Source organism: Phyllobates terribilis, unplaced genomic scaffold (genome assembly GCF_046119375.1).
Source record: "Phyllobates terribilis strain yellow unplaced genomic scaffold, ASM4611937v1 Scaffold_12__6_contigs__length_324123572, whole genome shotgun sequence".
NCBI classification, from domain to species: Eukaryota; Metazoa; Chordata; class Amphibia; order Anura; family Dendrobatidae; genus Phyllobates; species Phyllobates terribilis.
The window spans coordinates 65,485,366-65,508,409 of NW_027362772.1; the positions used below are offsets into that span (position 1 = coordinate 65,485,366).

General features: G+C 46.1%; 1 protein-coding gene across 4 annotated transcripts in view; it reads right to left on the reverse strand.

Annotated features, from left to right (window-relative positions):
• Window positions 1-206: 206 nt before the first annotated feature.
• LOC141172074 (cell adhesion molecule CEACAM1-like) overlaps window positions 207-23,044 on the reverse strand; it is a 60,188-nt gene continuing 37,350 nt past the window's right edge. For all 4 annotated transcript variants that reach the window (XM_073655903.1, XM_073655902.1, XM_073655904.1 and 1 more), the window contains 3 exons: window positions 4,168-4,200; window positions 1,965-2,043; window positions 207-1,549 (listed from right to left, as the gene is read on the reverse strand). In XM_073655903.1, coding sequence (XP_073512004.1) covers window positions 1,521-1,549; window positions 1,965-2,043; window positions 4,168-4,200 — 141 coding nt within the window. In that variant the 3' untranslated portion in view covers window positions 207-1,520. The remainder of the gene's footprint in view (window positions 1,550-1,964; window positions 2,044-4,167; window positions 4,201-23,044) is intronic.

A 23,044-nucleotide genomic window follows, 5' to 3' on the forward strand; every position in this document is an offset into this window, starting at 1 on the left:
ATCACGGAGATATGCGATGTCCGTTTTTGATTGGAAACATGGAACAAAATCGCCCACACAAGTCTGTGGGTCCATGAAAATGAAATGAATAGAAGGTTTGTAATTTATTTATTGATCCATAAGAGAAAAACAAAGATGATAAACACTGACACACGGATCAAACACTACTGAAACTCGGATCCAAAACAATGACGACACCCGGACCATTTTTCGTGTAGGTAATCTCCCATTTCTGGGGGTAACTTTTTATTCCAACCAAATTCTAAAAAGATATTTTACAAAGCAAGTTTTTAAAAATTGTGGACATTTTCAACAGTACAATCGAGTCACAGCAATTTTTTAATGAAAGTTCAATTGTCAACCAACAACTTTTTTGATTGATCGTGGTGCACCACCTAGTGGTTATAATAGTTTCTTACACTTATAGTTTAACAGCCACTTAATCTCCAGTGCTGTTCAGATACTCAGATACTAGTCAGTTAGTCTTTTCTAGATGCCCACTAGAGCTTTCAGTCCAACTGCCTAAGTTAGTTCAGGTCAGGAAATCGGCTGATCGGAATCGGTATTGCGATCCGTGCATGGAACGGATATATCAACCCAGTCTAAGGCCACGGCCCCACTATCAGTATTCGGTCAGTATTTTTTCTCAGGAGTGGGAGCCAAAACCAGGTGAAGACCAATCAGAGAAAAGGTATAATAGAAACAAGTCACCAATTCTGCATTTATCACCTACTCCTGGCTTTGGCTCCCACTCCCGAGAAAAAATACTGACCGAATACCAAGGGGATTTGACCTTGCCATCACTTGTACTATATACTGCAATAATTCAGTATATAGGAAAAATCATGGTCTCCTATGTAACCCAGCCTGTCGACAGGCTTCACAGGAGTACCAAGATGGAGGCAACGGTTCTTTTAGCAAGCTGCCAGGACAGCCTATTGACAATCTTCAATAACGTCGTGGGAGAGATAATGGGTGCCCAAATGTACGCCCCAATGGGTTTGCACTACATAAATGTCACTGTCAGAGATTGGCCGTGTCATTCAAGTTTGTAAACAGCAGCAATCTGATCTAGCTCCGGTCGCTGCCGTTAGAAGCAGGTGCTGGCTGTATAACACAGCTGGCATCCACCGTGTATGGAACAAGCGCTGCTCCTAAGCCTACTCCATACACCGTCATGCAACATGTGACGGAAACGGGGTTAAGGGTTGGCAAGATGGCAGGTTATGGCATGTCTACAGTCTGATTGCTGAGGGTCCCATCACTCTGACTCCCACCGATCCCAAGGACGGGGCTCAGCATTCACACAATGGCTCCATTCATTGTCTATGGGTCTGTTTAAGATAGCAGAGTACAGCTAAAAAGTTTTGCCCTTTTACACTTACAATATTTTACTACCACACTACAGTAATATAACTATATGACGTATGTAATACGCAAGGAGTGTAACCAACGACGGTGAATGACACCATAATGGCTGGTGGGTCGTCTTCTTCTATCCACCCACATAAATGGAGAGGTTAACTCTGTGTACTTCCAGAGGCAGACCCTGTAAGATGGGAGATGAGGATTATAAATGGCAAGTATATGCGATAAATAGGAAACAAAGGGCAGAAAAATAGATATACGGTAATTGTATTTTGTAGCATAAATCATGGAAATGACTGCAAATTATTATTTCTTTTTTATCACTAGTTGATATTATTTTAAGACTGCATGCTGCATGTTATTAAGGTCAGTGATAATATACAGGGGTAAGATGTGCCAAATTCACTAAGACTTGAGCTCTTCTAGTTGGCGTAACATTCACGGCCAAACTGGAAAGTAAACCCTGTCCCATCTTCCTAAGTACAAGAAAGCTGCTGCTGATAGTTACACCTAGCCAGGATATGTAACACAATGTAGAGTCATAGTTTACTTTCCATACAGAATGTTTTTGAACTGTAAAGAGATCTTACTATTACCTGGTTTTGGCATAACACGATGATAGTGACCATCCTCAACAGGAACATTAGGAGCACGCCGATTGACGTCAAATGGTTCCTGAGGGTAAAATGCAGCAAATGTTTATATATGGAAAGTCAGTCGTCAATCACAGACCTGATGATTGGACAATGTAGTGTTTAATTGTGGCATTTTTATAGGAGTTAGTTATATTCTTGTACATAGGAGCAGTATTATAGTAGTTATATTCTTGTACATAGGGGCAGTATTATAGTAGTTATATTCTTGTACATAGGGGCAGTATTATAGTAATTATATTCTTGTACATAGGAGGCAGTATTATAGTAGTTATATTCTTGTACATAGGAGCAGTATTATAGTAGTTATATTCTTGTACATAGGGACAGTATTATAGTAGTTATATTCTTGTACATAGGAGGCAGTATTATAGTAGTTATATTCTTGTACATAGGAGCAGTATTATAGTAGTTATATTCTTGTACATAGGAGCAGTATTATAGTAGTTATATTCTTGTACATAGGGGCAGTATTATAGTAGTTATATTCTTGTACATAGGGGCAGTATTATAGTAGTTATATTCTTGTACACGAGAGCAGTATTATAGTAGTTATTTTCTTGTACATAGGGGGCAGTATTATAGTAGTTATATTCTTGTACATAGGAGCAGTATTATAGTAGTTACATTCTTGTACATAGGGGGCAGTATTATAGTAGTTATATTCTTGTACATAGGGGGCAGTATTATAGTAGCTATATTCTTGTACATAGGGGCAGTATTATAGTAGTTATATTCTTGTACATAGGAGCAGTATTATAGTAGTTACATTCTTGTACATAGGGGGCAGTATTATAGTAGTTATATTCTTGTACATAGGGGGCAGTATTATAGTAGCTATATTCTTGTACATAGGGGCAGTATTATAGTAGTTATATTCTTGTACATAGGAATAGTATTATAGTAGTTATATTCTTGTACATAGGAGCAGTATTATAGTAGTTATATTCTTGTACATAGGGGCAGTATTATAGTAGTTATATTCTTGTACATAGGGGCAGTATTATAGTAGTTATATTCTTGTACATAGGAGGCAGTATTATAGTAGTTATATTCTTGTACATAGGAGCAGTATTATAGTAGTTATATTCTTGTACATAGGGACAGTATTATAGTAGTTATATTCTTGTACATAGGAGGCAGTATTATAGTAGTTATATTCTTGTACATAGGAGCAGTATTATAGTAGTTATATTCTTGTACATAGGAGCAGTATTATAGTAGTTATATTTTTGTACATAGGGGCAGTATTATAGTAGTTATATTCTTGTACATAGGGGCAGTATTATAGTAGGTATATTCTTGTATATTGAGAGCAGTAATATATTTTTGTGCGATAGACCACACATAAAGAAATAAATAGTTTTCCTACATACTATCAATACTATTCCAGATAGATTTATTAAAACATGTGCAAAGTAAAAGTAATTTGTTGTATAGCAAGCAATAGCTCTCAGTTTTCAGAGCTGGTCTAGTTATGGTAAATCTTTCCTATTATATACCTGGTTCAAAACATAGGATGATTGTTAAAGAAGCTGTCCAGTACTTTTGATAAATTCCCCAATGGCCCCCAATGTATTTACCTTGGGCCCATAAGTGTTTTTGTAATTACCTTGCTATGTCTTTATGGCCTGTGAGTGGCGCTATCACTGGCCGCTCACAGGTATCATGTGACCCCGCGCTGACGTCACGATAAGTGAGGCATGACTCAGCGCTGGGGTCCCCGCGTTGGCTGTTGGGTTGTGGGTGGGGTTAACCCCCGCATCACACCCAGCATCCACCGCGCGCTTTCCCAATGAATGAGGAGAGGGAGAGCTCGATGGATACTGGTTGTGACGCGGGGAGTAACCCCACCCATAGCCTGGCATCCACCGTGGAACGCAGCAGAGAGAGAGACCCCCGGCTGCATCCGGAACTTGACGTGACATCAGCGGATGTCAGAGCCGGCTGCAGCCGGGGGCCAGTGATAGCGCCGCTTACAGGCCATAAAGACACAGCAAGGTAATTACAAAAACACTTATGGGCCCAAGGTAAATGCATTGGGGCATTTGTCAAAAGTACTGGACAACCCCTTTAATATTCCCCTATTTATTTAGCAAGTACTTGTAAAAGGCATATAACGCAAGTAATATAACAGATCGCTCACCTCATATGTTGAAGTGGACGTTTCACTGTTCTCCTGATAAAGAAGACATTGACCATTAGGAAGATGTAACATTAAAGGGAACCTGTCACCAGGAATGTCCACGGTAAACTAAAGGTAAGGGCAGTATGGAGCTGTCATACTGATTTAATACATACCTTTAATGTAAAAATCTGCAGCCTGGTTTTCGCTAAATTATTGTGATAAATTTTGGTTTCCTAGGTGCTTCGTGCTTCGGGGCGGGACCGTGAGTAGGGTCTTTGGCTCAGAGGCCTCAGCTACGGCCCCCCCATTGCCTCTGTGTATTCATTATCTTTCTAATTTACATTTCGGGTTGGCGCCGTCCTAGCTGTGGGCGGCGCTCTGGCAAATTCAGCTGGTGTCGTTCTTCAGGAAAATGGCGGCGCATGCGCAGAATGAGATCCCGGCTTGTCATTGACATGGACATTCCCGCTGACCGGTTCGCTGTAAGCGCTCAGCAAATAATTGGATTATCCCACAAAAGGCCTTTATCACCCATCTACAGGATTGGTAATAAATGTCTGATTGCTGGGGTCCTACTGCTGGGACCTGCACAGATCATTCATCTGGAGCAAGGTTTCTCCTTTGTAAGACAAAAGCGAGTGCAAAAATGTCATTCTTATTTTTTAATTATTATTGAGCAGTATTATAGTAGTTATATTCTTGTACATAGGAGCAGTATTATAGTAGTTATATTCTTGTACATAGGGGGCAGTATTATAGTAGTTATATTCTTGTTCATAGGGAGCAGTATTATAGTAGTTATATTCTTGTACATAGGAGCAGTATTATTGTAGTTATATTCTTGTACATGGGGGGGCAGTATTATGTACAAGAATATAATTACTATAATACTGCCCCCCCATGTACAAGAATATAACTACAATAATACTGCTCCTATGTACAAGAATATAACTACTATAATACTGCTCCCTATGAACAAGAATATAACTACTATAATACTGCCCCCTATGTACAAGAATATAACTACTATAATACTGCTCCTATGTACAAGAATATAATTACTATAGGAGCAGTATTATAGTAGTTATTTCTTGTACATAGGGGGCTGTATTATAGTAGTTATATTCTTGTACATAGGGGACAGTATTATAGTAGTTATATCCTTGTACATAGGGGCAGTATTATAGTAGTTATATTCTTGTACATATGGACAGTATTATAGTAGTTATATTCTTGTACATAGGAGCAGTATTATAGTAGTTATATTCTTGTACATAGGGGGCAGTATTATAGTAGTTATATTCTTGTACATAGGGGCAGTATTATAGTAGTTATATTCTTGTACATAGGAGCAGTATTATAGTAGTTATATTCTTGTACATAGGGGGCAGTATTATAGTAGTTATATTCTTGTACATCGGGCAGTATTATAGTAGTTATATTCTTGTTCATAGTGGCAGTATTATAGTAGTTATATTCTTGTACATAGCGGGCAGTATTATAGTAGTTATATTCTTATAGTAGTTATATTCTTGTACATAGGGGGCAGTATTATAGTAGTTATATTTCTGTACATAGAAGGCAGTATTATAGTAGTTATATTCTTGCATATAGGAGCAGTATTATAGTAGTTATATTCTTGTACATAAGAGTAGTATTCGAGTAACTATATTCTTGTACATAGGAGCAGTATTATAGTAGTTATATTCTTGTACATAGGGGACAGTATTATAGTAGTTATATTCTTGTACATAAGAGCAGCATTATAGTAGCTATATTCTTGTACATAGGGGGGGCAGTATTATAGTAATTATATTCTTGAACATAGGAGCAGTATTATAGTAGTTATTTCTTGTACATAGGGGGCTGTATTATAGTAATTATATTCTTGTACATAGGGGACAGTATTATAGTAGTTATATTCTTGCACATAGGGGCAGTATTATAGTAGCTATATTCTTGTACATATGGACAGTATTATAGTAGTTATATTCTTGTACATCGGGCAGTATTATAGTAGTTATATTCTTATACATAGGAGCAGTATTATAGTAGTTATATTCTTGTACATAGGGGCAGTATTATAGTAGTTATATTCTTGTACATATGGACAGTATTATAGTAGTTATATTCTTGTGCATATGGACAGTATTATAGTAGTTATATTCTTGTACATAAGGGTAGTATTATAGTAGTTATATTCTTGTACATCGGGAAGTATTATAGTAGTTATGTTCTTGTACATAGGAGCTGTATTATAGTAGTTATATTCTTGTACATAGGAGCAGTATTATACTATTTATATTCTTGTATATAGGAGCAGTATTATAGTAGTTATATTCTTGAACATAGGGAGCAGTATTATAGTAATTATATTCATGCACATAGGGAGCAGTATTATAGTAATTATATTCTTGTACATAGGAGCAGTATTATAATAGTTATATTCTTGTACATAGGAGCAGTATTATAGTAGTTATTTCTTGTACATAGGGGGCTGTATTATAGTAGTTATATTCTTGTACATATGGACAGTATTATAGTAGTTATATTCTTGTACATAGGGGCAGTATTATAGTAGTTATATTCTTGTACATATGGACAGTATTATAGTAGTTATATTCTTGTACATAAGGGCAGTATTATAGTAGGTATATTCTTGTACATCGGGCAGTATTATAGTAGGTATATTCTTGTACATAGGAGCAGTATTATAGTGGTTATATTCTTGTACATCGGGCAGTATTATAGTAGGTATATTCTTGTACATAGGAGTAGTATTATAGTAGTTATATTCTTGTACATAGGGGTAGTATTATAGTAGTTATATTCTTGTACATAGTGGCAGTATTATAGTAGTTATATTCTTGTATATAGGAGCAGTATTATAGTAGTTATATTCTTGTACATAGTGGCAGTATTATAGTAGTTATATTCTTGTACATAGGGGCAGTATTATAGTAGGTATATTCTTGTACATAGGAGCAGTATTATGCTATTTATATTCTTGCACATAGGAGCAGTATTATAGTAGTTATATTCTTGTTCATAATGGCAGTATTATAGTAGTTATATTCTTGTACATAGGGAGCAGTATTATAGTAGGTATATTCTTGTACATAGGAGCAGTTTTATAGCAGTTATATTCTTGTACATAGGGGGCAGTATTATAGTAGTTATATTCTTGTACATTGGAGCAGTATTATAGTAGTTATATTCTTGTACATAGTGGCAGTATTATAGTAGTTATATTCTTGTACAAAGGGGCAGTATTATAGTAGGTATATTCTTGTACTTAGGTGCAGTATTATAGTAGGTATATTCTTGTACATAGGGGCAGTATTATAGTAGGTATATTCTTGTACATAGGAGCAGTATTATAGTAGTTATATTCTTGTACATAGTGGCTGTATTATAGTAGTTATATTCTTGTACATAGGGAGTAGTATTATAGTAGTTATATTCTTGTACATAGGAGCAGTATTATAGTAGTTATAGTCTTGTCACTTTTGAATGTTGGTTGTGCTTTCACACTCGTGGTAGCATGAGACGGACTCTACAACCCACAGAAGTTGCTCAGGTAGTGCAGCTCATCCAGGATGGCACATCAATGCGAGCTGTGGCAAGAAGGTTTGCTGTGTCTGTCAGCGTAGTGTCCAGAGGCTGGAGGCGCTACCAGGAGACAGGCCAGTACACCAGGAGACATGGAGGGGGCCGTAGGAGGGCAACAATACAGCAGCAGGACCGCTACCTCCACCTTTGTGCAAAGAGGAACAGGAGGAGCACTGCCAGAGCCCTGCAAATGACCTCCAGCAGGCCACAAATGTGGATGTATCTGCACAAACGGTTAGAAACCAACTCCATGAGGGTGGTATGAGGGCCCGACGTCCACAAATGAGGGTTGTGCTCACATCCCAACACCGTGCAGCACGCTTGGCATTTGCCACAGAACACCAGGATTGTCAAAGACGCCACTGGCACCCCGTGCTCTTCACAGATGAAAGCAGGTTCACACTGAGCACATGTGACAGATGTGACAGAGTCTGGAGATGCCGTGGAGAGTGATCAGCTGCCTGCAACATCCTTCAGCATGACTGGTTTGACAGTGGGTCAGTAATGGTGTGGGGTGGCATTTCTTTGGAGGGCCGCACAGCCCTCCATGTGCTCGCAAGAGGTAGCCTGACTGCCATTAGGTACCGAGATGAGATCCTCAGACCCCTTGTGAGACCATATGCTGGTGCGGTTGGCCCTGGGTTCCTCCTAATGCAGGACAATGCCAGACCTCATGTGGCTGGAGTGTGTCAGCAGTTCCTGCAAGATGAAGGCATTGAAGCTATGGACTGGCCCGCCCGTTCCCCAGACCTGAATCCGATTGAGCACATCTAGGACATCATGTCTCGCTCCATCCACCAACGTCACGTTGCACCACAGACTGTCCAGGAGTTGGCGGATGCTTTAGTCCAGGTCTGGGAGGAGATCCCACAGGAGACCATCCACAACCTCATCAGGAGCATGCCCAGGCATTGTAGGGAGGTCATACAGGCACGTGGAGGCCACACACAATACTGAGCCTCATTTTGACTTGTTTTAAGGACATTACATCAAAGTTGGATCAGTCTGTAGTGTGTTTTTCCACTTTAATTTTGGGGGTGACTCCAAATCCAGGCCTCCATTGGTTAATAAATTTGATTTCCATTGATGATTTTTGTGTGATTTTGTTGTCAGCACATTCAACTTTGTACAGAACAAAGTATTCAGTGAGAATATTTCATTCATTCAGATCTAGGATGTGTTATTTGAGTGCTCCCTTTATTTTTTTAAGCAGTGTACAAAAATGTCATTACTATTTTTTTATTTATTATTGAGCAGAATTATAGTAATTATATTCCACTTCATAGGGAGCAGCATAAAGATTTAGCAGACTCTGGAGTTGTGGTACATTGTTTTACTGTTCAGACACATCTGCAGAAATATGTTTTTTTGTGATGAAACTGCTTCTTATCTTAATCAGCCAGAGGTCTAGATTTGTTAAGCCAAGAGAAATACACTATTGTGTTTGTGTTGACTTGTGAATGTATTTGTTTTTCTTTGGCTGATCAAGAAGGACAACATATTATGTGTATAAACCTGAATGTTAACTTCTCTTGGTTTGGAAACAATAATGTTTGTTAATATGCTATGTAGCGTCGGCGTCCCTGCCCTCTGCTAGGCAGGGACGCTGTTCCCCTCACCTCTCTGCTCCGAGCCCGGCGTCCTCCTCCCGCTCTGCTGGCAGCGCGCGCTCCTTCCCGGCCACTGTGCTTAGGGCGCGCGCGCGCTCCCTCCCTCTTAAAGGGGCCGCGCGCGCCGTCCTAAGGAGTCCCCGGCCAATGGCCGGAGGACTTCACCATATATAAGGCACCTCCTCCAAAATGGAGGTGCCCGAGCAATGTTGTTGCACTGTTCACTACTCTGCTTCAGCCCTCAGGTCCCGTAGCCAGTTACCTGTCAGTTACCTGCCTGATTCCTGCCAGAGTCCTGCCAGTTTGCTGTCTGTTTCCTGCCTGATATTCCTGCTACCTGCTTGCTAGCCTGAGGTCCGACGGTCTGCCTTCCTACTCCTGTCAGTCTGTCTATGGACCAGCTTGGCCGCTCACCTGGGAGCGCACATCTGCTACCTGCCTGCTTGCCTACCTGGAGGCTCCGCCGTCACGTGCTGTGACCACCTGCTATTCCAGAGACTCCTGCCCGCTCACCTGGGAGCGCTCCTCCGCTACCTGCCTGTTTGCCTACCTGGAGGATCCGCCGTCACATGCTGTGACCACCCGTTCATCCAGAGACTCTCGCTTGCTCACCTGGGAGCACACATCTTCCATCTGCCTGCTAGCCTACCTGGAGGTTCAGCCATCACAGGTCGTACCTACCCTTTACCCAGAGACTGCCCCGGTCACTTGCCGTGACCTCCAGCCCGTTCATCCAGAGACTGCCCCGGTCACTTGCCGTGACCTCCAGCCCGTTCATCCAGAGACTGCCCCGGTCACTTGCCGTGACCTCCTGCCCGTACACCCAGAGACTGTTCCGGTCACCTGCTGTGACTGCCTGCCCGTCTTCCCTGGTCGCCACCCGCTCCCTTACAAGGACCGCCCCCTTGTATAGTAGCTCAGAGGTTCCGCCTCCCAGACCCGTTACATGCTAATTACATATTGTACTAAAGCCAGCTAGTTGTTGATTTAAAGAGCCCACTTGCTATACCAACTATGTAAATTGATTAAATGCACGAACAATGAGACCTGATCCCTGTGGAATAATATCATCCCTAATACTGTGGACGTGTACTTGAAAGGACAATTGTAACTATTTAAGAGACTTTACAAAGAGAATCAAAGATCTGACAGACTCTTCAGGACATCAGCTTGGTAGTATGGCTCGATCCAGAGAGACACAAATTTGGATTCTACATGATTCCGACCTAAGGGTATATGGCCCTGACTGGAAGGATACAGATCTGCTCCACTGCCCACCAGAGAGCCCATGGATACATTTGGAGAGACCAGGTTGGGACGATGAGGTCACCTGGCCCCATGAATATGTTGTTTGGTATTGCCAGTTGGGACCCTCTAGTCTGGAATCCTTGGAGACAATCGGAGAAGCAAGATTGGGACCACCCGTTCATCTGGCCCCATGGAAACTCTCTGAGAAGCCAGGGTGGGACCCTCAGCTCTCCTGGCCTTGTACCTCGATGGACTTTCATGTTCCTAAGCTTGCTGCTATCTCCTTTCTGTGTGGGCTCGCCAAAAGTGGGGGTCATTGGTTGAGGTAGTTGGCCCTGGAAGTCCCAAAGTCGCAGCTGCTCTATTCCCATCAGGCCAGCAGAAAGGTGATACTGTGTAATTTTGCACCATCTTGGGTATTTGCTGAGACTGTTCTTTATGTTTATTGTCTGTTTGGAGGTTCAATAAAATATTGCCACAATGTTTTACCCTCACCCTGTGTTGTCTGAGAAGTTTTACACTCACGGAAGACGCCAGGTCTTCACAGTCTTCATGGAAGAGTCATCAGAAGAAAACCTCTCCTGCGTCCTCACCATAAAATTCAGCATCAGAAGTATGCAAAAGAACATCTAAACAAGCCTGATGCATTGTGGAAACAAGTCATGTGGACCAATGACGTTAAAATAGAATTCTTTGGTCACAATGATCAAAGGTATGTGTGGAGAAAAAGGGCACAGAAATTCAGGAAAAGAACATCTCGCTAACCATTAAGCATGGGGGTGGATCAATCATGCTTTGGGGTTGTGTTTCCGCCAATGGCACAGGGAACATTTCACGGGTAGAGGGAAGAATAGATTCAATGAAATTTCAACAAATTATTGATGCAAACATAACACCATCTGTAAAAAAGCTGAAGCTGAAAAGAGGATGACTTCTACAAATGGATAATGATCCTAAGCGCATGTCAAAATACACAATAGACAACCACAAAAGACACAAACTGAAGGTTTTACAATGCCCCTCACAGTTCCCTGATCTGAACATCATTGAAAATCTGTGGCTAGTCCTCAAAATTGCAGTGCATGCAAGACGACCCAGCAATCTCACAGAACTGGAAGTATTTTCCAAGGAAGAATGGATGAAAATCCCTCAAAGAAGAACTGGAAGACTCTTGTCTTGCTACAAAAAGTGTTTACAAGCTGTGATACTTGCAAAAGGGGATGCTACTTTGTACTAACTATGCCGGGTGCCCAAACTTTTGCATCAGCCCATTTCCCTTTTTGTAATTTTTAAAATGTAAAATATGATAATATACAAAAAGATGACAATTTTGTTTTTGCCAAAAATAGAAAGGAAATATGTCATCTTTAACTTTAACCCTTTTAGATCATTTAATCTGCAATTTGCTTAACTGTTCATAATAACAGTAATTTTGACCAGGGGTGCCCAAACTTTATGTGGTCGAAAACTACTTTTGAGGCACAGTGCAAAGCTCAGAAGGGAAGAAGCGCCACATTGGAGTTTAGATATTGTTGGAATGGTTTGAGGGTGCCATGTCACATTGGCAGAGCCCCTGAGGTGCCGGAACAGCAGAAACCCCCCATAAGTGACATCAATTTACAAACTACACCTCTCAATGAATTCATCTAGGGGTGCAGTGAGCATGTTGACACCACATGTGCCTCACAGAAATTTATACCATTGGGTAATAAATAAAGAATAATTACATTTTTACCGCTAAAATGTTGTTTTAGCCCCAAATTTTTATAAGGGCTAATAGGAAAAAATGGACCTCGCAGTTTGTTGTGCAATTTCTCCTGAGTGCGCCAATACCCTACATGTAATCGGAAACTACTTATCAGGCACAGTGCAAAGCTCAGAAGGGAAGGAGCACCATATTATAGTGTAGATTTTACTATTATGGTTTGCGGGTGCCATGACCCACTGGGAGTGCCTCTGAGGTGCTAGAATAGAAGAACCCCCTAATAAGTGACCCTACTTTACAAACTACACCTCTCAATGAATTCATCAATGGGTATAGTGATCATATTGACACCAGGTGTGTGTCACAATTATTTTTTTACCATTGGGCAGTGAAGATAAAATAATTATATTTTTACCACAAAAATTTTGTTTTAGCCATAGATTTTACATTTTCACATGGGGAAATGGGGAAAAATGGCATCAAAATTTGCCACACAATTACTGCTGAACGTGGAAATACCACATATGTGGCTGTACAGTACTGATTAGCCACACGGTGAGACTCAACGAGGGACGAAGCGCTGTTTGCATTCTGGAGTGCAGATTTTCCTTGAATAGTTTGAAGACTCCATATACAGAGGCCCCTAAGTGCTAGAAGAGCAGAATACCTCCCCTCAAAGTGACCCCATTTTGGTAATTATACTCCTTTGGGAATTTATCTACAGGTTTAGTGATGATTTGACTCCATGGGTGTTTTCCAGAAACAAGCAGTGGATATTGCGGAGTGAAAATTGCAAATCTGCTATTGTAGTGTGTAGCGTCGGCGTCCCCGCCCCCTGCTAGGCAGGGACGCTGTTCCCCTCACCCCTCCGCTCCGAGCCCGGCGTCCTCCTCCCGCTCTGCTGGCAGCGCGCGCTCCTTCCCGGCCACGGTGCTTAGGGCGCGCGCGCGCTCCCTCCCTCTTAAAGGGGCCGCGCGCGCCGTCCTAAGGAGTCCCCGGCCAATGGCCGGAGGACTTCACCATATATAAGACACCTCCTCCAAAATGGAGGTGCCCGAGCAATGTTGTTGCACTGTTCACTACTCTGCTTCAGCCCTCAGGTCCCGTAGCCTGTTACCTGCCAGTTACCTGCCAGTTGCCTGCCAGTGTCCTGCCAGTTTGCTGCCTGATTCCTGCCTGTCATCCGCATTCCTGCTTGCTAGCCTGAGGTCCGACGGTCTGCCTTCCGACACCTGTCAGTCTGTCTATGGACCAGCTTGCCCGCTCACCTGGGAGCGCTCACCTGCTACCTGTCTGTTAGCCTACCTGGAGGCTCTGCCGTCACGTGCTGTGACCATCTGCCAGTCCAGAGACTCTTGCCTGCTCACCTGGGAGTGCTCATCTGCTACCTGCCAGTTAGCCTACCTGGAGGCTCCGCCGTCACAAGCTGTGACCACCTGCTTATCCAGAGACTCTCGCCTGCTCACCTGGGAGCACTCATCTGCATCCGCCTGTTAGCCTACCTGGAGGCTCCGCCGTCACATGCTGTGACCACCTGCTTATCCAGAGACTCTCGCCTGCTCACCTGGGAGCACACACCTGCCATCCGCCTCCTAGCCTACCTGGAGCATTGCAGCAGGTACGTGTTCACACTATTAGAAGTTTGACAGCCTTTTTTCTGACCATGTGTCCCTCCCATTCAGTCACAGGTGGTTTTAACTAGCTCTACCAGCCCATACATTGTAGGTTAAAAGCCCAAGCAAAGACATATTGTCCATACAGGCTTACAGCCCAAGAGTGGCATATCCAGTGGTAGCGTAGCGTAGTTTCCCATCATACGAAGGTGACCTTGTCGTGGTTGATGGGCACACATAAATTGGCCAAATTATGCGCAAAAAACCTTCATTTTTCAAAGTGACATTAGTCTAGATACAATATTTCTTATATTTTCATGTATGGAGTGCCGAAGTTCTTTTTGCAATTGAGATTACTCTTTTCTTCAGAGCACCCGAATAGACCAGTGAGCGACCCCTCTCTTTTTTCTATTAATCATTTTTGGGATCCCGCTCCTGGAGCATTGCAGCAGGTACGTGTTCACACTATTAGAAGTTTGACAGCCTTTTTTCTGACCATGTGTCCCTCCCATTCAGTCACAGGTGGTTTTAACTAGCTCTACCAGCCCATACATTGTAGGTTAAAAGCCCAAGCAAAGACATATTGTCCATACAGGCTTACAGCCCAAGAGTGGCATATCCAGTGGTAGCGTAGCGTAGTTTCCCATCATACGAAGGTGACCTTGTCGTGGTTGATGGGCACACATAAATTGGCCAAATTATGCGCAAAAAACCTTCATTTTTCAAAGTGACATTAGTCTAGATACAATATTTCTTATATTTTCATGTATGGAGTGCCGAAGTTCTTTTTGCAATTGAGATTACTCTTTTCTTCAGAGCACCCGAATAGACCAGTGAGCGACCCCTCTCTTTTTTCTATTAATCATTTTTGGGATCCCGCTCCTGGAGCATTGCAGCAGGTACGTGTTCACACTATTAGAAGTTTGACAGCCTTTTTTCTGACCATGTGTCCCTCCCATTCAGTCACAGGTGGTTTTAACTAGCTCTACCAGCCCATACATTGTAGGTTAAAAGCCCAAGCAAAGACATATTGTCCATACAGGCTTACAGCCCAAGAGTGGCATATCCAGTGGTAGCGTAGCGTAGTTTCCCATCATACGAAGGTGACCTTGTCGTGGTTGATGGGCACACATAAATTGGCCAAATTATGCGCAAAAAACTTTCATTTTTCAAAGTGACATTAGTCTAGATACAATATTTCTTATATTTTCATGTATGGAGTGCCGAAGTTCTTTTTGCAATTGAGCCTACCTGGAGGCTCAGCCGTCACAGGTCGTACCAACCCTATACCCAGAGACTGTCCCGGTCACTTGCTGTGACCCCTGCCCGTTCTCCCAGAGACTGCCCCGGTCACTTGCTGTGACTACCTGCCCGTCTTCCCTGGTCACCACCCGCTTCCTTACAAGGATCGCCCCCTTGTATAGTTGCTCAGAGGTTCCGCCTCCCAGACCCGTTACATAGTGCCCAGTACGTTGTAGTGCCCAGTACATTGTAGTGCCCGTACATTGTAGAGCCCAGTACATTATGACCAGCTTGTGCTCCTGGAGACATACACTTGTAAATTAGGCGGACTCTCATCGCTACAGAAATTACAGACATGTGACGCTAAATATGGTTTAGGCACACTGTGGAGCTCAGAATGGAGAGGGGCATTTGGATTTGGGAGTTGTGTGGCGCCCCTGAGGGTTCGGTCGCCACAGAGGTACTGCACTTCACCTAGACGTGTGGTGTCTCCCTTCTCTCAGGTAAGGAGGGAGTGCTGCTCGGAACCCCAACACCTACATCCAACATTACACTACCCCAGGCCAGCAGGAGGGGCAAGACGCAATGTAGTTTTCTGCTTAGCCCTGACCCTGGCTGGGGTGGGGGGAACCCAAAGGTAGGGGGAACCAGTAGTGGGTGTGGGTGGAGGAAGTAGTTTATGGGAGCACTCATATAGTAGATATATAAAAGGTAGACATCTTAATGTAAGGCAGAGTGAGGAGTGTGGTTCAGAGGACAGACAGTCTAGGAGCAGAGTCCCGTTAGGAGCTCTGCTCCACAAGTTGGGACCTAGTGCTAGAGGCCCAGGAGGGGAGCAGAGGAGTAGGCTCCGATGTACAGAAGGGATCCCAGGGGGTACAGCGAGTGCAGGACGGCACCCATACGCCCCGAATCTGTCAGAAGACAGAGGGATCGTAGGCCGCAAGAAGGGGAGCGGCCCCTGGTCCAGCCGTGTTACTCCAGGTCTCGGCTGGAAAAACCGGAGGCTTCTGGCTTATATAGTCAGTTGCCAAAAGCCTCATTCTAATCCCCATGAGGGTCAAGCAGGTCTGTGAACTCCGACGAGACAGGAGGGACTTCAGAGCACCCGAGCAGGATTGAGAGTGGGCAGCCCAGGGCTGGAGGGAGAAAGACCCAGCGTGAAGACGGTCTGGCTAGGAACACAAGAAAGTGGGGTTCTGTCAGGTACTCCTAATCTGCCTGAGGAAGACCTGAACCCCTGCCTGGTGAACGCAGCGTGACGTGGTAGGCTGGCACCCGTATAGTGCACCAGTTGAACTGTCATAAGAACTGTGAGTAAAGACTCGGATGACTGCACCGCACCGCCTTCGTCCATTCTTTCATCTGCGCCATCTTTCCCTCCCTGTACTACAACGCCCAGCGCAACTTACACTACCCCTACACTGCCCTGGAGCTAGCTCTACCTGTGGAGAGCCACACCATCCCTGCTGCCGTAACACCAGCTCCAGAGGACTGCTCCGCAGCGGCGGCTCCCTTTAGCCGCATTCCACAGGTGGCGTCACGAACTTTCTAAATCCCCTATAAATATTTTCCCCTTTTTGCACTGACCGCCCTGGGTCATGGACCGGGCCAGCCACCGTGATCTCCCCCAAAAGCAGCCATAAGGCCCGGCTGCCGAGTACCCCACGGCCCTGGGGGCGAGTCAGATCTTGGCGTCATGGACAGGATGCGTGACCAGCCCGTTATCCGCGGGTATTGTGTGCCTAAGGACAGTTTTACTACATTGAATATGGCGTCCACCCCAGAAGAACGGGCGCCATTATGTGCGTGATCAAAGACAACAGTATGAAACCTCCCATCGTGGGCCGGGTCCCAGAATGGCGCCAAAAGCATACCCTGCCCCTTGCAACAGTGACTGTCCGCATAGATGTGTCCGTCAAGGCAGGAAGGCCGTCAAAGGGAGTGACCGACAGCAAATCGCCATGGGACCGCCCCCAAAAGAGAGGAAGAGGAGAAAAGGAATAGAGACAGGGTGTGGTCTCAACCCGTCTAGCCAGACCGCACCCGGCAGCCAGGATGGAAGGAAGCAAGAGTCCAGCCTCCGCCTCTGGCCTGCCGCAGCACCAAGTCACCCCCCTCACCATGGAGGAAGATGTAGAGAAGTTGTCCCCGGAAGACAAGGAGTTCCTCGAGAGCAAGGTCCTCGAGTTGGGCCAGCAGGTGGAGTGAGCCCAGCAGGCAGCGGTCACCCGATGGAAAAGCGAGCTGCTGGAAAAGTTAGCGGCACGACGGAAAGTGAAACCGGATGCCAGCAGCCGCCCACCAGCCCCGGCAGAGCTCATGGAGAACCAGGAGGCCGTATGGAGTACAGGAGCAGGTAGGAGAGAATCCCCAGTCCCGGGCACTGCCAGCGCCGACCTGCTCCTGGGCCTCTTCCTCAGCCCTTGCCGTATGCTGTCACGCCCTGGCCGGAACTGTTGTGCAGCCCGGAACCTCCACCCCCGGGCGTGGAAGCAGAGAACCTCCCACCTAGAGCCTTCCCGGAACCTCCACCTCCGAGCGCTGCACCGGAGAAGCGCTTATACAGTGTCCTTCCAGAACCTCTACTCCCGGGCGCTGAAGCAGCGGGCCTACTGCTGGAAGCCCTCCCGCCACCTCCGCCTCGGGCACTAGAGCGGGGATACGACGCGCCGGCCTTCGACTGGTCCGCCCGCTTCGAGGATCAGCAGCGGTGCCCGCTCCTCCCAGTACCAGCGCCCCCCGGTTGCCTGCCCCGGCGGAGAGGAGTTATGCTGGGACCTGATGGGGTTCTCCCAGGAAATCGAGGCCGCCGCCCAGCAGAGGAAAGAGTTCTGCAGGCGGGAGCTTCGGCAATAAGAAAAAGAGCGGCGTGCCCGGCAAGCACGCAGCGAACGCCTGGAGGCCCGTGACAAGGCCGCCAAGGCGCAAGTCTGCCAGGCGGAGTCAGCCCACCCCAGCCCCCGCGAGGAAGGCCTCATTGTTAAATTTAATTTAAAGGCTGGGTGGGGCTTCATCCGCAGTCCCGAATTTAACAGAGACATATTCGTTAACCGGCGGGATGTGGAGCCCGAGTTGGAAGAAGGCCATCCCGACCGGAACCTGTATCCGGGAGATCATGTCACGTTCACCCGGCATCATGGTGAGCGTGGCTGGTATGCCTTGCATGTGTACCATGCCAACAAGGATGCACCGCTGCAGGAAGTCCCTCGTGACCCGGCTGGGTCAGGGAAACATGAGGAGTACCCCAGGAGGGGACCCCATTACTAGGAACAGTAGATGGGACTGGACTCATTGTATATAGTCACCCATCCGGGTGCTGTGTTGCAGTATTGAACATGTTTTCTTATAGTATGTTTTCTTAGGTACCCATAAGGGTATAGAGACAGTAGGGAAGAGGACAGTGATCTCCCTAAGAACTTTCCATTATAAATAGTTTAGCACTTCTTAAAGTGCACCCTATTGGTTTTATAAGTATAACCATTACCGCAGAACAAAAACCCGTTTGGCGTGGCGGAAGACGAGGTCCAGGATTGGATCATCTATGCCCTGCAGCCACGCCCAGGGCCTACGTTGAGGGCTTGCGGACGGGTCCCTCATGCTGCTGTTGCACCCTGGTGCAGGAACTCTCTTGAAAAATGTTTTTTACAAAGAGTATTTTATAATGTAAAGTTTAAAGTGATGTGCCTCCCATAAAGGGAAGAAATGTTGTGTTTATAATCTTATATGCTGATGCATCTTAAAAATTTGCATGTCATTTATGCCATGTTTTGCTTTGTTCCAGCCCGCGTACATGCTGTGTTTTACTGGGGAGGAATGTGGCGCCCCTGAGGGTTCGGTCGCCACAGAGGTACTGCACCTCACCCAGAGGTGTGGTGTCTCCCTTCTCTCAGGAAAGGAGGGAGTGCTGCTCGGAACCCCAACACCTACATCCAACACTACACTACCCCAGGCCAGCAGGAGGGGCAAGACGCAATGTAGTTTTCTGCTGAGCCCTGACCCTGGCTGGGTTGGGGGGAACCCAAAGGTAGGGGGAACCAGTAGTGGGTGTGGGTGGAGGAAGTAGTTTATGGGATCACTCATATAGTAGATATATAAAAGGTAGACATCTTAACGTAAGGCAGAGTGAGGAGTGTGGTTCAGAGGACAGACAGTCTGGGAGCAGAGTCTCGTTAGGAGCTCTGCTCCACAAGTTGGGGCCTAGTGCTAGAGGCCCAGGAGGGGAGCAGAGGAGTAGGCTCCGATCTACAGAAGGGATCCCTGGGGGTACGGCGAGTGCAGGACGGCACCCGTATGCCCCGAATCTGTCAGAAGACAGAGGGATCGTAGGCCGCAAGAAGGGGACCGGCCCCTGGTCCAGCCGTGTTACTCCAGGTCTCGGCTGGAAAAACCGGAGGCTTCTGGCTTATATAGTCAGTTGCCAAAAGCCTCATTCTAATCCCCGTGAGGGTCAAGCAGGTCTGTGAACTCTGACAAAACAGGAGGGACTTCAGAGCACCCGAGCGGGATTGAGAGTGGGCAGCGCAGGGCAGGAGGGAGAAAGACCCAGCATGAAGACGGTCTGGCTAGGAACACAAGAAAGTGGGGTTCTGTCAGGTACTCCTAATCTGCCTGAGGAAGACCTGAACCCCTGCCTGGTGAACGCAGCGCGACGTGGTAGGCTGGCACCCGTACAGTGCACCAGTGGAACTGTCATAAGAACTGTGAGTAAAGACTCGGATGGCTGCACCTCACCGCCTCCGTCCATTCTTTCATCTGCGCCATCTTTCCCTCCCTGCACTACAATGCCCAGCGCAACTTACACTACCCCTACACTGCCCTGGAGCTAGCTCTACCTGTGGAGAGCCACACCATCCCTGCTGCCGTAACACCAGCTCCAGAGGACTGCTCCGCAGCGGCGACTCCCTTTAGCCACATTCCACAGGTGGCGTCACAAACTTTCCAAATTTCCTATAAATAATTTCCCCTTTTTGCACTGACCGCCCTGGGTCACAGACCGGGCCAATCACCGTGATCTCCCCCAAAAGCAGCCATAAGGCCCGGCTGCAGAGTACCCCACGGCCCTGGGGGCGAGTCAGTAGTATTATTATAGTAGTTATATTCTTGTACATAGGGAGCAGTGTTATAGCAGTTATATTCTTGTACATAGGGGCTGGATTTCTTGTGAAGGTGAGGAGCCATAGCACTTTTTTAGAACATTCCTCTATATTTTACAAGTCGCCTATATTTCCATTGACAGATAACGGACCTGAGTTAGGACTTGCTTTTTGGGGGTATTGAGTTGTAGCTTTTGTTAGGAACATTGTACATAAAATTTTGGATCACGTTTATCCTGCGCTCTACACTGAGCACTTATCTTGGGGTTTCCATCTAAATTTCCGAATGACTTGATTCAGATGAAACCCCCGAGGGATCCATTCACTATAATGAGGCAGCAGAGATACTCTGGACTCAGTGTAGTAGAGGCGAGAGAGCCTTTAAGAGAACTCTTACATGATGCTTCAAAGATGGAGAGAGACTGCCACCTGCTGGCCAGACACAGTCAAACGGAACCAACATATACAAGAAAAGTTGAAGGGAGAGGAGATGTAGACGCTGGACCCGGTCAGGTGACTTCCAGGAAGGAGTTCCTGGAGATAAGAGGCCAGCGCGCCAAGCCTGAGGAGTTTTTGGCGCCAAGCCGCAGAGAGGATCAGATGTGTTCTCTGCGTGCTGAGAAGCCCCGCGTGGCGGGCCTAAGCCAGAGGCCTGTGAGGTGCCACAGCCGGGCGCCGGTGGAAGAGCTCCGGATCCCTTGCAGATGTGACCCGAGTGCTGTGCCTGCTGCGGAGACTCAGAACCTGCTTGCGGTGCTGAGTGAGTTCGCGGAACCCGACGTCGCCTGCCAACAGACCAGGTCTGGACCCCCCTACCCAAGGCTTGAGAGATTGCCTTCAACAGTCAAGCAGAGAGGAGTTGAGAAACGGCTGCCCAAGGAAAGTCACGCCAGTGAAGGCAGAGGAGCTGCATACGTGAACAGGGCAGTCACTTCTACTGTTCACTCACGGTACTGGGGCCAATTGGGTTTAGGTACTCAGGTTGGGAGGGGAACGGTTGGGGCTAAGGAAGCTCAACGTGATCTAATTGAATTTGTCCAGAAAAGACTTTCGACCTAGCGGGAATAACCGGTGACCCCCGCTAGGGCCATATGCAGAGTTAAAGAACTCACGTGGTGTCTCCCATGATTTAGGGCAACACATCACTTTGAGAGACTTCATATTTTGCTAACATTTCAAATTACTGTTCATTACCCTTATTCCAATCCCTTGTTCAGAATACCTGTTATATATATATATATATATATATATATATAAACTGTTTATATTCATCTCTGACTGTTCTCACCTTGTGTCTCTGTGCGTTGCATTCCGGCACCTGCATTACATTTGGCGTAGTCGGCAGGATGCAACATTCAGACGCAGAGATGGCAGATCAGTCTGGAGCTGGGTCTGGCCGGAACCATATACCCCTGGGGGCTATGCTCAATCATCTTCCCAAATTCACGGGGGATGGCATGTCACTGTGGGACTGGGTAGAAAGACTGAGAAGTATGCTGCATATGTACCCCCTCGATCCCCCAGCCAAGGCGGAACTGGCCCTCCTAACCCTTGATGGAGAGGCCCGGCAAACTGTGATGTACCGCCCACCTGGGGACCGTGACACCGTGGACAAAGTGATAAAAATCCTAGAGGACATGCACGGTGACACCACAGATCTGGGACACTTGCGCCTACGGTTGTTTCAGCGGGTCCAAGGGGAAAATCAGACCATAAATCAGTATGTTAATGCATTACAGGAAGTGACGGCCCATATCACTAAGAAGGCTCGAGATGGGAACCGAGGACTGGGACCATTGGATGAAGTGTTGCGTGACCAACTGATTGCTGGCTTGAAAGACCCTTCCCTGAGGCAGATCTTGAAGGAGCGGCTGCGTTTGAGCCCTGATCTTGGCATCCTGGAGGTAGGGGCTGAAGCTAGAGTCCTGGAGAAAGAAGTTCCTGTTCTCAAAGCCACAGTTAGAAGTCATGAGGCAATTAACCCTGGATTCACCAGCATGGAGTCTGATTGGGTACGGAGGATACGTCAGGAAATTCGAGATATTCGGGGTGAGCAGAACACTATTAGAAAGGCCCCTGCTGCCTCCTTGTCGATGCATCTTACTGCCCCACGTGGGTGGAGACCAGAGTGAGAAAGACGTTCCTACCAGGCCCCAACACGTCATGCACCTGACCTATCGGTAGAACGAGGACCAGAGTGTTGGACCTGCGGTGGTAGGGGGCATATCTCCAAAGACTGTCCAAACCGAGAAAGGAGGAGACGGGGACAGCCGTTAAACTAAGATGCCCTACGGTTGTGGAGCATACCGTGGGGTCTCGAGCTTCTGACTCCGCGAGAGTCAGATTCCTTGGGCGGCTCCTATCATGCTGGTCCGGAAGAAGGATGGTACCCTAAGATTCTGTGTAGACTATCGGAAGCTGAATGCCTGTACAATATGGGACTTCTATCCACTCCCCCGAATTGAATAGTCTCTATCTGCGCTAGGAAGCGCCAAGTTCTTCTTTTCCCTCGACCTGGCCAGTGGCTATTGGCAGGTCCCAGTAGCTGAGAAGGATCGCCCGAAGACAGCTTTTGTTCTCCCTATGGGCCTGTTTGAGTTCAATCGGATGCTGTTCAGGCTAACAAATGCGCCGGGAACTTTCCAAAGACTGATGGAGAGATGCTTGGGGGACCTCAACTTTGAAGCCACTTTAATATATCTGGACGATATCATTATCTATTCCGCTACGTTTGAAGATCATCTCCACCGACTGGAACAAGTGTTAGAA